At 36.4% G+C, this 18,529-nt stretch overlaps 1 protein-coding gene across 1 annotated transcript in view; it reads left to right on the forward strand.

The window, feature by feature from the left end:
- The window catches only part of DOK6 (docking protein 6), a 546,111-nt gene extending 535,755 nt beyond the window's left edge, over positions 1 to 10,356 (forward strand). Inside the window, exon 8 of the mRNA XM_008067862.2 lies at positions 2,596 to 10,356. Coding sequence (XP_008066053.1) covers positions 2,596 to 2,735 — 140 coding nt within the window. The 3' untranslated portion in view covers positions 2,736 to 10,356. The remainder of the gene's footprint in view (positions 1 to 2,595) is intronic.
- Positions 10,357 to 18,529: the final 8,173 nt, after the last annotated feature.

Here is an 18,529-nt window from a genome sequence, read left to right on the forward strand (position 1 = left end):
ATTCTTCTGCCTTAGCCTTCCAAGTAGCTGGAGTCACAGGTACCTACCACCACTCCTGGCTAATTTTTTAATTTATTGTACAGACAAAGTCTTGTCAATTTTCCCAGGCTGGTCCCAAACTCTGGACTCAGGCAATCCTCTCTCCTATACCTTCCAAAGAACTGAGATTGTAGGCATGAGCCACCATGACTGATAGAAAATTTTAAGTGCTTTTTCCCATATCAGATTAGTGTATTAAACTCTGTCATATAAACATCATGCCAAAAAACCACCTCCTTAGGGAGGCCTTCCTTGATTGCCTTAGTTACTGATTCCACTTGGAAACTACCACCACTACCTGATATTCTGTCTCTTTACTAAGGTGACAGCACTTAGCATGGATTAACTCATTAATATAATACACAAAAGAATCAAATAAGCTAAGTGCCATTATTAACATCCAGAATTTGCCGATAAGGAAAGTGAGAAAACCAGAGACAAACTAATGTGGGTTACAAGTTAGTAAGCAGTTGAAAAAGCAAATATATTTCAAGTTCCAGCTCCAGGATTTCTACCGCTAGCCACTCCCTCCCTCAACTACTCCTAATTCCTCCTCCCCTGGCTCCTCCCCATCTCCCTCCTTAACCCTAGGCTGCCTATTATGGCCTGTTGAAGCCACACCGCACAGCAGGAGATGGGAAGCAGGATGGAAACCAGTGGAATGACACCTCCTCCTGCCAGATCAGCAGCAGCCTTAGGTTCTCATAGGAGCCAAAACTCTATTGTGAACTGCACATGTGAGTGATCTAAGTTGCGTGCTCCTTATAAGAATCTAATACCTGATGAACTGAGCTGAGATGGTGATCCTAGCACTGGGGAGTGGTTGCGAGGTCAGATTAATATTAGCAGTGAGGTTTGATTGCACATCCCACCCCCTCAAAACTAGTCCTGGATGCCAGAAAGGCTGGTGACTCCGCCCTGAGCCATCCTCTAACTTCTCCTTTCTTCTACCTCGCTTCATTTTTCCTTCATTACACCATCAGAGTCCTGCAGGAAAGAGAAGACACACTCGGCAAAGGTTTTTAAGAGAACTTGATAAAGGGACTCTTTAATGAGCTGTAGAAACCAATAAGAAATTGTGGATGAAGTGCAACAGCAGGAAGTATCACCCTCATGCCTGAAAGGCCTGGGAGAAAAAGAGAAGGAAGAACATTAGTAAGGACTGCAAGAGGTGTAGGGACGAAAAGTTCTAGAAGCTAAGAAAAACTGGTGCTAGCAGAGCCAGGAAAGTGGGGCAGGAGGACCCCCAGGAAGGAAATGCCCCCCCACCTGTTTGCGCTAATCTACTGGTAATGAGTCTGGTGTGCCTTCCTTTACAGACAAGAGAATCAGCCAAATAAATCTACAATTTTTTTAAAGAAAGTTTTTTTTTTCTCTCAGTTTTTTAACATTTACGTGGCTCTGCCAGTATAATTAGCCTTTTATTACCTAATTTATTTGGGTTTCCTCCTTACCCCCCAAGCTTCTCACACTGTAGTAATATATTTCAAGTCACCAAACACACCCCTCAGGTATCATACGATGTATGACATTGCAAGGGACAGAGCCCCCAAAGGAGTGTGACACCGAGATGTTCAGTGTTTCTATGTTAACAGATTGTTTTCTCTGTATTCCTCTCCCTAGCAATCAGATAAAATACAAATCAAACTAAATACATCTCTTCCTTTCAGTAAAACATAAACTCTGAAAGAGTGAGACATACTAGATCTATTTTACTTCTCTCTTCCCCTAAACTCATCCATTAGGTACAAATCTTTCTCAAGTCTGAAGACTAATTACTGGTTTAAAAAATGAGAAAACTGCTTTAGCCTTATGCATATTTTTCTCTGTACATTGTTAGCATTCTGACACGTTTTCGGTGATCACGTCTGTTTTGGTTTGCGGTAGAGAATTTGTCATCACAGGGGTGCAGCTGAGCAACCATTGGCATAGATGGAATTTTCTTTAAATCTATTTTGTATGGAATTCAACTTTTAGGCCATTTAAGGAACCCTAAAGCTGTATTGTTTTGGTTATCCATATCATGAAGTGGTTCAGTTATGGCGACTTCCACACCCACTAGGATAAGCCAGGATCTCGACCCCATCTTTGTAAAAGCTTTTTTCCCCCCAGATAATGAATGGTTCCTGGTTACGGTAAAGTGTGGTTTGCCTGTTCACAGAAGTTCTAAGAAAGTATGCAATTTACTTTTGTACGCTGGAAAGAAAAGAAAGCAGTTTGCAGGCTCTCCATGGAAAACATCTGTTTTAGGGGAAAGTTTTTCTGCTTTTATCCCAAAAGCTGAAACAGGAGAAGTTTGAGGTCCCTAGAAAATTTCCCCCAGCTCTCTGGCATCCAGGATTTTCGGCAAAGCACATTTAGGGAGAAAATACTGGGATTCAAGTTCATCAGCTTTAATTCATCAGAGATCAAAGCTCCAAAGTTGCTTAAGTGTCACCAACTTCCCTTGAGCACAATATTGAGAATTCGAGAGTATCTGCTTTGTTTATCGAAAAATATGTCCCTTTGGTCTTCTGAATCTGTTTCTTAGCACAGTTCTCTTCTCTTCCTCTCTAGGCCATGGGTTTGGTTCGTCAAAGATGTCTCGCGCGCAGACGTTTCCCAGCTATGCCCCGGAACAGGGGGAAGAGGCTCAGCAGCCCTTGTCGCGGTCCAGCAGCTACGGATTTAGCTACAGCTCCAGCCTCATTCAATGACACATAGAGAGCCACTGCTGACCAGAGAGACAGTCTGTCCTGGACCCGCCTGTAGGGTCATTGCACCCTCTGCCTCCTGGAAGACCAAATGCAGTACAAATTGAAGTGGGTCGGGTCTAGCCCCAATCCCATCGGAAGGTTAAAAACTGGAGTTCTGCTTCCTTGATTCAGTGGTTAAGTCCTTTATTTATTGAATTTCTTTGGGGGGATCTATGTTTTACAAAAATAGAACCCAAATCGTACGAGCAGTCATTTAAATAAACAAAATTATTTGGGTCTGACAGTAGCAGAAGCCTCTCAGCACCAAGAGAAGTTGCCCACACTGGTTTTGCCTAGATGGCAGGGACCTCCCAGCCCAGTCCTCCTGTCTGAGCCAGGTTCTGTCTTTAGACAGAATGGAGACCCACCACAAGCTCTGTGGCTTTTGAAGCTTCGACAGGGACAATTCTAGTAAGCTCCACAAATGGCATCCATGTAAATCAGCTCAGTGACAATTAAGGGAACACGAAATTCAGAACACACTATTTAGCGGGGCCCTGTAGCTCTCCAGTGTGTGTGTGTGTGTGTGTGTGTGTGTGTGTGTGTGTGTGTAGATAAATATAGATAAGGATATTGCTATATCCATCTATATATAACAAGTATATATCAAACATGAGCTAAGGGTGACAGGATATGCTCACTTAAATTGTTGAAAACTGTAATTTGGTGCATTAAAATTAAGATTGTTATATTGAATAGATATTTTTAAAATAGTGCTATTAAAAAAAAAGGCTTCTTATTAGCAAAAGTATTTATGTAACCGAGTCTGTTCCTAAGACAAATGTAAGTGAAAATGTGAGAAGGGTAACATCTGGAAGTAAAAAAGCCAGTCTAGCTGTCCCACAGGTCATGTCACCGCACTTTCTGGCAAGTGTCCTCTTTTTGACAATGTTGCTCCCTTTGGCCACCTGTCTGAGCTACATGAGGAAGGTTCAGGTGTGATCACCTCAAGAAAAAAGAGAGGCTCTAAATGATAAACTGCTTAAGAAACCAATAATACTTAAGAACTAGGCAATTTTGCAATCAAAGAGGAGAATACATGGGCACAGGATGGTAGATATCAATATTTAAAATTTCATAGATGCCATTTGCAGACAGCCATTGGGGCTTGTAATTTACTGTGTAACCCAGAACTTGCTGGGTTTCATTTTTTTCTTTTATAGGGCATGGGTTGTTTAGGATTATAAGAAAAAAAAGGATCAATTTTTTTTCCCCTGGCACTAATGACAAACCTACAAGGCTTAAAGGGAAGTAGTGATATCCATGTGAACTGAGGAGTTTGACTAACTCAGGTCATCAAAGATATATTTGCCCTTAATTTTGGTAAAAATAAAAGTTATCCTGCCTAAATCATATGATGCCACGTGTCCAAAATTGTTCTCTCTCAAAGTATCTCACTGTTTAAAGAACAGTGAACCCAGGTCATGCAAGATGAAAACCCAATTTTTTTTTTCTTAATAGCAATTTTTTAAAAAAAACTATCAAAGTTAGTTTGTTGAAAGGGTACCTTTCTGCTGATCTTTGATAAGATCTTTTTCATCTCTTTCCATAGCTTGAGTACAGATTGGCAATTCATTTCAGTGAATTACTACAGAATAAAAATGGTTCCAGGTTCCTCTTTGATAAATGTGCACTTATAGCAACTACCTAGACTCTCCGAATCACTCCAATAGGTATGAAAACCCCATCAAGATGCTAATCATAAGAGTTAATGTGGCTGCAAAAAATAATTATCCTAAGCTTTCAGGGATAAAAAGAAAATTACCCAAACTCTCTGCTCTGTGAATTTTGCTGACTCAGCAAAGGAGCAGATGACTGGTTCCTTGCAACTATACACCCTTCCCTGAAATCCCAGCTTTCAGGGTTAAACACTTCTGAATTTCTTTAGCATGTGGCATTTGCTTTTGAAATGCCGTTAGTCAAATACAGCAGAGCAACTCCCAGCTGAGACCATTTGAGCACAGTTCCTGGTGGGGCCACATTCAGAGCGAGCCTCTCGCTGGCTCACTCAGTCGAGCTGTTGCTTAGACACCACAAGTTTCTACAGGGGACTTATGGGGAAAGGCCCTCAGGGGTCCTGGGTCACATCTCAGCTTTATTAATGTGCCAGAAGCACAGACAGCGGGTCCAGGAGGGATTCTGCTAATTAGATGAGTCTGCTCTTGTGTCTATTTGGTAGGAGACAAATACCTGCATGAAATTGCTTCAAGAACACCATTTGGTTCTTACTGTTACCACTGAATATAACTGAAGCACCAAAGATCAGGCATAACCTTGGGCCAGTTCATTCTGAAAACAATGTCATAAAAAGATTGTGTAAGAGAGAAATTTACTTCCCAAGTATTTAACCCAATCTCATCACAATGAGAATAATACCATAAAGTATCTCGTGGTACATTTTTGGAGCTTTATTCTAGTGTATTCCTCTAAGTATACTTATAATCGTAGTTAAGTCAAAAGTGCTCAATGAATGGATGGGATAACTTATATTAACCTAATATACTTGACATGAGGCAGCATTCATTGTAATAAAAATGAAAAGCAGATATATCTTCTACAAAGACCAAAGATGGAAAGCTACTGTCCAGTCTCCTGGAACTTCATGAAAATCAATTCTATTGGAACAACTAGAGTGGTCATGGATAGGTGTCTGATTCACTTGAGCTCGTGGGGTTTTGACTAAAGATACCTCTACACTTTGCAAGTCATTTCTCCTTTCAGAGCTGTATCATATATTTAATATATACTTGACATTTTCATTGAGAGGAAGGTATTGCTATGAACCAAAGACATCTTTGGCTTCTTCTAAAAGTGACTCCGTTAGGCTTCTATCCAGATTTGTATTGATAAATGAAGATGGTCAATATTTCTATTTTGGGTTGGAAAAGACCAGTGATGAAGAAACCCAATATAAGTAATGACAGCTCTTCTCGCAGAAGAGAAAGCTTGGAAGGCAGACACATTTCACAGAAAAATTACATAAGGGGATTTATTTTTTAAGACTCCAATTTTTCTTCTGATAATATTAATTATTGTACACATGACAAACACATTGCAATACATTTAAAATGCAGAAAAGTACAAAATAACCTTGATCCAATAGTTTGCTATTCTGGTGAAGGGAAAAGAAAACACATCTTTCAGTTATTGAGCAAACAATAGGCACTCAGAACTATTTTATTTATGCAGATTGCAAATATTTATGAATCAATAGGTTCTGGCCACTGCCACAATTTGAACTTAATAAAGTAAGAAACATATTTACTCATATAGTAGGGAAGATGCTGTTTGATAGAGCATGTGAAATAAAGTGAAATATAGTTATTAAAATTAAACCTCACCTTTTTTCACCAAATAGCAGCTAGAGTGCTAATCCGATTATCTTGTGGAATTCTCCTCTGTCTTCATTGGGCAATTATGTTGAAAATCATTCATCACCTATGAAATGGTGAAACACTTATACCTTCTTTCTAATATAGAAACAATGGACTGATAAATAACTTTACAGTGTTAGTAGTAGTTTCTACAGATTCGATTTATTGCATGTAGTATCTTTATAGTAGATATTTAAAATATATCATAAAAGTTGATGTGTACCCCTCATTCCTTGGCCAATATCTCAGAAAACATTGTAAAAAAGAAAAAAGCATGGATACCCTACTCCCTAGATTATTTGAGCCATCTACTAAAATCAACCATTAGTGCTACAGTGAAAACAAGCTAAGGAAATTGTATTCTTATAAAAAATTATAGTTCAGTTTTATAGTTCAGTTTTATTATAACACAGCACAATAAATGGGCAATATACATCCAGTGGGGCTTAGCTTTAGGCCTTTAATAGTCTGTGTTTTATAAAAAGATATTATACTAAACACTCAGAGTGAAAATTCTACATTTTCACCAATTCTATTAACTTGTCTACCAATATCTTGCAATTTAAAATTATTTTATTAATTATTAACTATACGATCTCCCAACCACAGCCTTTTCAAAATAGATAAAAATTTGCCACTGGGTCTACATTAATAACAGTGGGTGAAATGCCACACAAATTTAACTTATGAAATTTATGGGGTGTGTAGATTATGAAATTTATGGAGTGCAATTTCCCATGGAGAAGATAGAAAGGGAGGATGACAACTAGCCATGAGGGCAACAATTTAGATAAAATAATAATTTTTAAAAAAAAATGAAATGTCCGGAATAACATTTGGACACTACTTTTCTAGAATTCTCACCCCAGTCCTGAGTCATGGACTTGGCCTCTTTTACTAGTGTTGCCTAGCACGCAATTTAAAGAAGACATTAGTTGTATCATGTCTTAACATTGCTACAGAAAGACAACAGTAAATATGCTTCTTTCAGTTTAGTGGGGGGAAAAATTAACGTGAAACAAAGTCCCTACAGTAAAATAGGTCTTCAGGAATATGAGAATCGTTTTTATATGGTCCACCTCATTTAAATTTCAACATGAAGACATATTATCAGTGAGATTGGTAAGGAGCTAATATGTGAGAAGATACCAACAATCGCATGTGTGCATTCTCTACAGACATATTTGAAAGATTGCCCACGTTTTCTCTGTGGAACTGCCACAAATCCTTACTTTCTTACTCAAGAATGTGAATCTTGTATCATTTCTACAATTATTCCAACAGAGGAGGCACTAAATAGTATATAGACTCTCATGGAAGTATCATGAGATGTTGGGCACATTGTCTATGTAAGTGGAATGCTAGCTAGATGTGGAAGTAATCTTAAAAGTCATGTAAAATAAAGGACCCACTCTACGTTTCCCTCAGGAAAAAATGGGAACCCACCGATGTTGTAGTTTGTGTAAAGTCAAAGAAACATCCAGGGATTGTTTTACCTAGTTCCAGGGCCCTGGTCCAGGAACATGTCTTTGGCTCCATCTTGTCTTCCAATTAGATGTAATGGGAGCTAAGAAATGCCACATGGCCTCGAAATAAATAAACTCTTGTACATTTAAGTGTTTTCCCATATTTTTCAGATGCTTCTACTCTTCCTGACTCACCTCCACCTATATCAATTGAGAGGCTTTATGGGGCAGTTAATTAGACTTATAGGTCATGAATGATTGTTATAAGCTTTATTACTCTTATATTGTCATCCAGTTCTTTGTTTGAAATTCAAACTTATTTATCTGAAAGTGATAATCAAACTTAAAAAAAAGTAGGTATGTGTGTTTTGTAATACTATTAATTTATCATATTGTAATTGTGACTATTATTTTTGGAATCTTTATCACTCCATTGCACTTTATGGTGTCATTATTTATGGCATTTGTCATGACTCTGTTACATAATTGATGACATCAGGGCTACATTTTTTCATGTGAACTTCAAAAGCTTCCATTGGCAACAGAAATTTGGGAAATGACTCTTTTTGTATGCATTAAAATACCTTACTCATCTAGTTTTTTCTTATAAACTTCAGTATGCATTGACTTAAGTTAACTGAAGTTTAGATACATAAGAAATAAGTTAAAATTACTAAATAATATGAAAACCACATTTTACTTGTAATTCTCAGACACTTTTTCCCTATTTTAAGATTTTAACATATTGTAGATATTTGAAGGAGAGGAAAAACGCATTTGTAGTAGAAATATTCCCTTTAATAATTCTGCTTAGCTAACAAGTTTGTTTTTTTTTTTTTAATTATATCTTATGCCTGCTTCCCTAGTCTGTATTCCACATCTCAGTTGTCAGAAGAATAAGTAGAATTAAATTTTCTGGTTGTTATTTTGGGCCCATTTTAGTAGTTGATACCATTAACTTCCACAATCTGTTTCCTGTTTTTAGGATAATACTAGACTTACAGCATAAGATCAACCCTTTCTTTAGACACAGAATTGCGCATTAAGTGGAGCATGCTTTGCGTCCTCCCTCTGTAGCTGTGCTCATGTTGGAACTGAATTGCTATGTTAATTCACTTGAGAGACACACAGGCTCCAAAGAGTTGATTTTCATCAGATATCCAAAATTCAAAAACTCAAATTCAGGCAAAGAAAAAAATTAAGATGATTTAAATTTTTATTAAAGTAACTACAGGATTTTTCTCAAAGAAACCCTCTTAAGAGGGTTTTTATGGTCATTCAGAACATTAGCTGTTTGACAGAAGATCTTGAAAGTCAGGGAAAATAAAGAACAAATGACAGACAGCTGTATCTTGATATTAAATATCCATCCAAAAATAACAAAATATAAGTCAATATGAAATAATAATTTGATTAACCAAATTCAGATTCACAGTATCTATTGCCCAGTTCAGAAATAGTGCTTATTCTTGTCAAAATATATATATGTCAGGGGGTGGAGTGGGGGAAGCACCAATTTTTCTGTGAAGACCTATAATAGAGTATGATTGTTTCCAGTTATAAAACACACCATTGTTTTAGTTATAGCAGGCATTGCCTAAATGTCATCAACCAATCAGGCTGCTCCTTGACATGAAAGCCAGTATCATCTTTACTGCAGTCGACAGGAGACCTCCCAGGACCTGCAGAAGACCCCTCCACCCCAATCTTAATGTGTGCATGCACACACACACATTTTTGGCTTTTGACCCACTTTGTATGTGCCACTGAAGTTACCTTTTTTTTTTTTTTTTTTGGATACACACAGAATGAATCCATCTTGCAAAATCTTTTCCCCTAAGAATCTCTAAAGTATATTAAATTGTGTTATATGTTTTCTTTTGTAAACCTTTATTTAATAATTTATATATGCTTTGTGAATTCTTCTACTGTACATTATAAAGGGATGTCATTTGTAGTTGATTAAATATAATGTTTGTGATCATTTTGATAAAAATAACTTTGGACATTAGGCCCTTGTTAAGAAATAAAGCACCCATTATAAATTTGCTTCTATTGGGAAATATATGATCTGGCATACTTTATTTGTAGTTACAATCTATTCCAGATACATAATAGTTTGGGGACATTTATATTTAAGAACTAGCTAAATCATTTTTGGGAGTGAAATGCAAAGAAATAGCTGTCCCTGGAACCTAAATGTGAATTTCTGGCAGAACAGAAAATATTATAATAATGAGGCAATAATAAAATTAGGAAATTAAATTATTTTAAGATCTGTCTGTGTGATTCTTCCCCTTGGTAATAATACATGAAGCACATAGCTGAAGAGTTACCTTCTTCTGGAGTCATAGTTCTTATATCTCAATCATTAATAGATGAACCTAATATATTGTTAATGATATTGCTACAAGGGGGATAATTCATAGTTGTGCAATATTAAAATTTGCTCCATCACTTAAAAAAAGGTAAAGCAGTTCAAAAATACCACTTTACATCACAACTTTGCATGACTGAGATTTTAAACAAGTATATTGATGGTTTTACCCATAAGTTATTTACTATTGCCAGCACTGTAATATTATACAATTTTCTTATATTTTGTTCTCCTGTGATGAAATGTAACTATGTAATTAAACAAAATTCTGACAATCATATTCTGCTAACCTTTAAAATGTGACTTATTCCTTCACTTATTAGTTTGCTATTTTCAAAATAAAGTGAAAGAAGGCCCTTTATTAAGTGTAAGACTACTGAGAATTTATTATGTATTTCCAGTGTTTTCCCAACCCTGTCTCTTAATTGAATCTAATTTTTATTGTGTTGACTCTGCTTTGGTGGAATCATAGACTATTAATGTTGAAAATGGCATTAGAGATCAACACTTTTATTTTCTAGTGGAAAGATATCCAGAGTTTAAGTACCTTGCACAATGTTACAGCTAGGTAATGGCTTTTCTCTGGCTCACTCTCTAATAATGAAAGGAAATTATTTAAAATGAGCATCTGGTAGGCAAAGATTTAACATCAAAAATGAAATACATACAGTTATGGCTACCATGCAGTTTTGTTATCAGTGGTTTCCTTTACTGTTTTTCATCCCATGAGTTAACTGCATTGGTCCCTTGGATTAAGACCTGTCTAAAATTTGTTTACAGAATCTGCTTATAAAACTTAATCTTTAAATATTAGCTGGGCATTTCTTGTTGGCTTACTAGATTAATTTGTTATGAGTATTTTTTCCTTTTAGAGATTAAGTCCCTTAAAGACAGTTTGATGTTTCCATGATATCAGAGAAATTAAAATAGGTGAGGGATCCTGAATGAAGCAATCAATAGTGTTAAAATAGGCTTCTTTGGGTAGATAGGGTCAAAATCACAAATTTGAAGAAAGCAATGAAAAATGTAAGAGAATTTTTCATTTCATGCAGCCAGTAGAAGTTTGATAACTGCTCTCAGGAGTGACAACAATGATGGAAATATTCTTTCTAAATGGGGTGAATGAACTACAGTTTCTGATTATAAATTTTTAGTGTCAATTTCATAACAGACTGATAGTATGAACTCAATTGATTTTATTTCCCTTTTTGTCACTATTAAAATCATGGAGATTATATTTACTGGGGAAAATGTCTTTACCTGAAATATAAAAGAAAGAAAAGGTTTGTATAATCTTAGAGCTGACATCATTTTTTTTTTTTTTTTTTTGAGTCGAGGTCTAACTCTGTCTCCTAGGTTAGAAGGTAGTGGCACAATAATGGCTCACTGCAGCCTCAACCTTCTGGGCTCAGTTGATCCTTTTGCCTCAACCTTCAGAGTAGCTGGGACTACAGACATGCACCACCTTGCTTGGATATTTTTTTTATTTTTTAATTTTTTTGTGGAGACAAGGTCTTGCTATTTTTGCCTAGGCTGGTCTTGAACTCCTTGGCTCAAGAAGTCTTCTTGCTTTTTTGTAATCTCAAAATGCTGGGATTACAGGCATGAGTCACAGTGACTGGCTTCAAAGAAGAGATTTTATATATATGTTTCACAGGCCACAGTCCAATTGCAACTACTCTACTATTTTAAATGCACAAAGAAAACTTTCTATCTTTATTTCCTAGTATATTAGACAAGTGTATCTAATTTTGGCATCCATATGGTGAATTATTAAAATAAATATTTGAACAAAAGCAGGGCTCAATATGTAAACATTCATGGATATATGAATCATCATAATATACAAGAATTTAAGGATCTTAGACTGAGGATTTAGTCTGACCTCCAAGGCCAGCCACTAAATACTTATTGAGTGCTTGCTACCCCCAAACCATGAGTGAAAAACAAGCAATATCTCCTGATTATTGTTCTTGTCTCTTTCAAATTCCTTTTAATAAGCATCAGTATCAGGAAAGAACTCTGACAGCCAATGAGTACATGGAGATGGCTAGAAATAAAGAAGTGAGGAAGGCAAGAGAGACCCTCATCACTAGCTTCCTAAACTCCTTTCTCAAAGCTGTCTCTGAATTTCTTTATCTTCTTCCTCTGCTTCATTTTTATTTTCCTCTTTCTTTTCCCTCTCTCTATGAAAAGTTAAGCTTTTTTTTTAAGATGTGGGGTGTAATTCAAGGTCAGGTACATAAGTGGTCATACAGGTGAAGTTTGGGCCTCCCTTTGGTCATCACTTCGCCTGGTTTGGGATCAAGTATCCTTTTTAGTGTTATGTGCCCCCTCCATCCCTCCCCTGGCAGTGACCCACTATCACCAATCTCTTTCACGTAGTATTATGGCAAATGTTCAGGGTCCACTTAAGCATGAGAACATGTGGTACTCAGTTCTTTGTTTCTGTGATAGATCACTGAGTATGATGGTCTTTAAATCCATCCAAGTTGCTACAAAATCTGTAATGTTGTCTTTCTTTATAGCTACATAACATTCCACCATGGTATATGTACCACATTTTTTTAATCCAGTCCAGTCCACTTTCAACGAGCACCACAGCTTGTTCCTTTTTTTTTGCTATTGTGAATAGTGCAACAATAAACATGTGTGTGTAGGTATCTTTTTTGTAGAATGATTTAAGTTCCTCTGGTATATTCTCAGAAGGAAGATTGCTGGGTGATATGGAAAGTCAATGTTTAGATCATTTAGAAATTTCCACACTGTTGTCCACGGAGCTGATACTAGTTTATACTCCCACCAACAGTGTAGAAGCATTCCCCCTTCTCCATATCCTTTCCAGTGTCTCTTGTTCTTTGAGTTATTAATGATGGCCATCCTGACCGGAATTAGGTGGTATCTCAGTGTGGTTATAATTTGCACTTATTTGATGACTAGTAAGGCTGAGCATTTTTTCGTGTATCTGTTGGCTATTCGTATATCTTCTTTTGAGAAGTGTCTATTGATATCTTTTGCCCACTTTTTAGTAGGACTCTTTTGGTTTTGTTTTTGTTTTTGATTTCCTTTCAGCACATCTGAGTTCCTTATAGATCCTGAATGTTAGGTCTTTATTAGATATATAGCTGGCAAATATTTTTTCCCATTCTGTGGGCTGTCTCCCCCCTCTCTTAATGGTTTCTTCTGCTTTGCAGAAGTTTTGGAATAGGCAACTAATTCCTGATCAAAACCCCAAAAGTCCATGTCATAAAGCAATAAGAGACAAGTGGGAGCTCATCAAGTTCACCTTTTTTTAATCACAGAAAATGATTAGACACACAGTCTAAAATAACTCCAAAACCATCTCTTGTTATTTTAATTCAATAAATATTTTATTTTATATTTTATTTTTTTGAGTTGGAATCTCACTCTGTCACCCAGGCTGGAGTGCAGTAGTATGCTCATGGCCACCCCAGCATCGACCTGCTGGACTCCCGCGATCCTTCTGCCTCAACCTTCCAAGTAGCCAGAACTACAGACACATGCTACTATGCCCAGCTAATTTTTCATTTATTGTAGAGATGAAGTCTTGCCAAGTTGCCAGGCTAGTCTCGAACCTGCAGGCTCAGGCAATTCACTTACCTCGGCCTCCCAAAGTGCTGGGATTACAGGCTGAGCCACAGAGCCCAGCCTCTATGAACATTTTAAAGCTTCTTTTTTTAAATCTGAAAATATATTGGAAAGCATAGTCTAACATAATTCTAAAATTATATCCTACTAGTTGAATTTTAGACATTTTTAAGCTTTTTTGTAAAAAAAAATCCACTATTTCTTCCTCTCTTGACACAAACTTACATATAAGATATACATCCATTGTCACTTTCTATGTATGTGTGAACTTTAAAGATCTGTTCTACATATCCAGTACTCTTTCAAATATTTGCAAACTTTGGCTATAAGGAAGTCAAAGAGAAAAAAAATACTATTTCAAAATTCAATTTAAAAAGTGTGAATTGAAGCCGGGCTCGGTGGCTCAGCCTGTAATCCCGCGCTTTGGGAGGCTGAGGTGAGTGGATTGCCTGAGCCCGTGGGTTCAAGACCCGCCTGGGCAGGCGAGACCTAATCTCTACAATAAATCAAAAAATCAGCCGGGAGTAGTAGCACGTGCCTGTAATTCCAGCTACTCGGAAGGCTGAGGCAGAAAAATCGCCGGAGCCCAGCAGGTTGAGGCTGCGGTGGCCGGGAGTGGCCACTGCACTCCAGTCTGGGCGACAGAGTGAGACTCTTACTCAAAAAAAAAAAAAAAAAAAAAAATGTGAATTGAATTTTCTAATACCTGGGATTTGAAAAGTAAGATTTTGTCTCTCCTATATGGGGCTCACCATCAAAAGAAGAGTGTCTTTCAAGTCATGAGGCAGATATATTTAGCCTAATCTTGTTCGGTGACTGTCCCTTAAGTACCATTTGATGTAATAAATGCCTTTCATGTTCCAATATCTATTAAAGTTATGTTTTAGATAGTCTGCTGTTTTTGAGGTTTATAGTTTTTTTTTAACAAATCTATTACGTTTCAGCATTTCAGAGAGTTAAATATAGAGATAGAACTTTATGCTCTCCCCCCCAAAAAAATATATTTTAAGGCCACTATTCAGAAATAACCCATTTCACTCTAACTACTCACCTCACTCTCAACAGTATAATCTAAAGAAAACTGTTACAAGAAATATAATTTGAATGTTCTACTCAACTCCTCTCCCCTGGCCCTCCTCCCTTATATCTGAACCTCTTTCTCAGTAGTAAAAAGGGGATGGCATTCTAAATTTAAAGTTGCATGGAACATTGAGACATCCGACTGGGAAATATTAGTTAATGGGAATTGTTATAAGTTTAGAATTTATAATGTGAGAAGGTACTAAGTGGAAACTAATGTTTATTGCTACTTTTAATACTGTGTACAACTTAGACTGATTTGGGGTGACATTTGATATCTCAGGTAAAATCAACATTGCATATAATACAAAATGTTCACTATATTTGTGAACAAAATGTAACTCAATCTCATATGGCATTTGTTCTGCCTAACTCTTTACTAGAGATGTTAAACGCATAAGTAACTAAGGGACACTATACCCCAAGAGACGTTGTATTATGGTGTTTGACACTGTAAACAATAATATTTGGTGCTATATTTAACCATGTGTTCAGTTTGGGCTTATGAGTGGGGTGTGGAACTTTTTTTTAATATATCACAACACGATGATCTCACAAATAGTTCAGATCATTACTGTTGACAGAGTGAAAGAGATCAAATTTGTCTTTTTTTGTTGTTTCTGCCTAGACATAATATTCTCCCTGAAGCTTAAATGACATGTGATTCTTGCTGTTCAGTTACTATCTATGCTTTTTCCTAACCTGGAAGAGCTAGTAATATGTTTGGGGCAGTAATGGTTTTCTTATATATCTGTTTGTTACCCTAAACTGATAGAAATATTCACCTTCAACACTACTTCTACTAACATGTAAAGAGAAAGCAAGCACAGCTTGAGAAAAAATTATTAAATAATTTGTTTATAAAAGTTTTACAGTATTTTAATATACAACCATATGTAGTGAACAAGTCACGAGGCAAACCTATAGACTTAGGCCTATATTTCCTGTTAAAATGACCCTTTGACATGTTTATTAAAAAGATTCTACTAACAAACATTGTGTAAGGGGTCACAGGACATACCTCCTGTTGCATTTGTCTTTCTTTCTCTTGTATTTGCATCTTTAGCAGCCTAATAGTCAAATATGTATATATATGTTTCTTGACCATAATGTTACTTTTTGGGTCCTCTTACCCATGGAGTCTACTAACTCTCTTTTACCTTTTGTGCAACTAAACCTTGAAATAATCATTAATATTGAATACACATGGCCAGTGGAACACTTCCCTGTGACTCATACTTCATTTTATTTTAAAAGTATTCTAAAAACGTTATGAAATCTGATGTCTTAGACTGAGCTCTGCAATGAGTATGAGCCTCACCGACAGTTCATCTTCTTTCATTGTTGCTACTAGGGTAGATTTGACCCATTGACTTCTCACAGCTTGAGACAAAATTTTTCTTTATTGCCTTTTGCCTCTAATTTGACTTGAAAAATTTTATGAGGCCTGATGTTGACCTGAGTATAACCAGAGAAACTGAGTATGATCTCATACCAATATTCAGATTGTCTTCCATATTTTGTTTTATATTTATTTTTTTAAATAAAATGCATGCCCAATTTTTATATGCCATAGTTTGTCAGCTGGATTGGCAGTTTGTAAAATTAACCAAGACGCAATAGACTAGAATGTCAGATGTAACACAGTTCAGTGCCAGGCACCCTAATGAAGCATCGGAAAGACAGGGCAAAGAAACAAATCAGAAACAAAAATAGCACAAAACATATGCCTTCAAGCATGTGGAGAATGGCTTCTGCCTTCAGTGTCATCACATAAAGAGCTTGGAAGACATCACTACCATGCTTACATAAGAAAGAGCTGAATGGCTGAACATCAGTGACTTTTCTTAGCCCTCTCAGAGAGCTGAGGTCTCGCAGAAAACTTGCCCCCACTCCCCCAAATCAGGAGACAGATACTTTCAGAGAGATAAAGCCACCAATAGCTGTTAACTGGAGCCAAAGCACTGGAGCCATAAACAGTAGGAACACTTAAATGGTAAATCCGATGAGTTGCCAGCATCTGATTGTGAACCAAAACAAGTTTGAAACCCACTGGGGCTGTAGCCTCAGAGGAACACCACACTTTTCATGGGCTTTTCCTATAGGAAATCCATCATCTTTTCATCATGATGATCCAAGAAAAATTTCATTTCTGGCAATGGGGGAGAAAGATATCCACTGTGTAATGCCAATCTTCTCAGTAACAAAGATGGAAAGAACTTTACCACAACATGATTCTCAAACCAATCCCAGTCCCTGAAGTTTTCCTATCTCACTTAGGGAAGTAAAAAATATTAACAACACAGTCAACAGAGGTCAGGCCTTCAAAGAAATAAGCTGGGAATGCTGCAACCAGGAAAAGGAGTAAAGGACAGGAGAAAGCTACACTCCTGGAAAAACTTTGTAAATGTCACAGACATAAACCCACCAAAAGACTGAGATTTCATTACAAGATTATAGAGCACTCCCTCTTCCAAACAACTTGCCACCCCACCAACAGGGCTCCAGTATAATAGCTGAATTGCAGCCAAAAGAGCTGCAAGACAGAAAGACTAAGGAAGAGTACTTAAGAAAGCTTAAAGTCAAGAGAAGAAAAAAACAACAATTAAAAAAAGAACACCAGAGGAATTTGAAGGAATTTAGCACCTACTGTTATAACAAACTTCAAACACAGTTTAGTACCTAGTCACAGTAAGATACATCTGCACACTAAAAACTTGTTTACCACAGTTCCTGCTGTATGACACACCAAATCTGGCATTAAAAAAAAATTTCAAAGCATGCCAAATGCAAGAAAATACATTTATCTGAAGAGACAAAGAAGTTGTTGGAACCAGAGATATGCCACACATGTCAGAATTATCAGATGGGGAATATTTAAGAGTTCTAATTTTTAAAAAATAGACAACAGATAAAAACAGATAATATAAACAGAAAAATTGAAATTCTAAGAAGAAATAAAAAAGAAATGCTAGACATAAAAACAATAAAAGAAATGAAAAATATCTTTGATGGGATCATCAGTAGCCTTGACACAGCTGAAGAAAGAATCAGTGAATTTGAAGATTGATCAATAGAAACTTTCCAAACTAAAATGCAAAGAGAAAAAAAAAGAACACCCAAGAACTGTGGAAGAAGGGTGAATGAAGCAAATAATATTTGAAGTAATAATTTCTGAGAACTTGCCAAGATTGATAGACATCAAACCAGGTAGTTCACATAACACTAAATAAAATAAATACCAAAAGAAAGAAAAAGGTTTAAACTGGGAGAATCAATAAAAGATATGTTAAGAGAAAAAACTGAATCCTTTGAAATGCCCGATTAAAATAACAGAAAGCAGGAAAAGAAGGGGCAATAAAAAAGAAACAAAAAGCATATGCAAGAGTAGAAAACAGTTACAAACGTGATAGAGATTAATCCAACTATGTCAGTAATCACTTAAATTTGAATAATGTAAATATAGCAAATTAGAAGTGGTAAATTTAAACAAAGAAAAGATAAATGTTTGAGGCAATAAATATGTCCCAGTTACCCTGATCTGATCATTATGTGTTGAGTACAGGTATTAAAATATCATATGTACCTCAAATATATGTACAAATATTATACATCAATATAATTTTCTAAAAAGTAAAATTAAAATAATGGTGGATTTTTTTAAAGACCTAACTATATGTTATCTGCAAGAAACACATGAAATACAAAAATTCAGATAACTTAAAAGCAAAAGACTGAGAGAAGACATGAGATGCTGGAAAAATTATGTTAGCTTCAGAAAAAGGAGACTGCAGCTGGGCTCGGTGGCTCAGCCTGTAATCCCAGCACTTTGGGAGGCCGAGGTGAGTG

Source organism: Carlito syrichta, unplaced genomic scaffold (genome assembly GCF_000164805.1).
Source record: "Carlito syrichta isolate Samal-C Ts95f unplaced genomic scaffold, Tarsius_syrichta-2.0.1 Scaffold309798, whole genome shotgun sequence".
Lineage (NCBI taxonomy): Eukaryota > Metazoa > Chordata > Mammalia > Primates > Tarsiidae > Carlito > Carlito syrichta.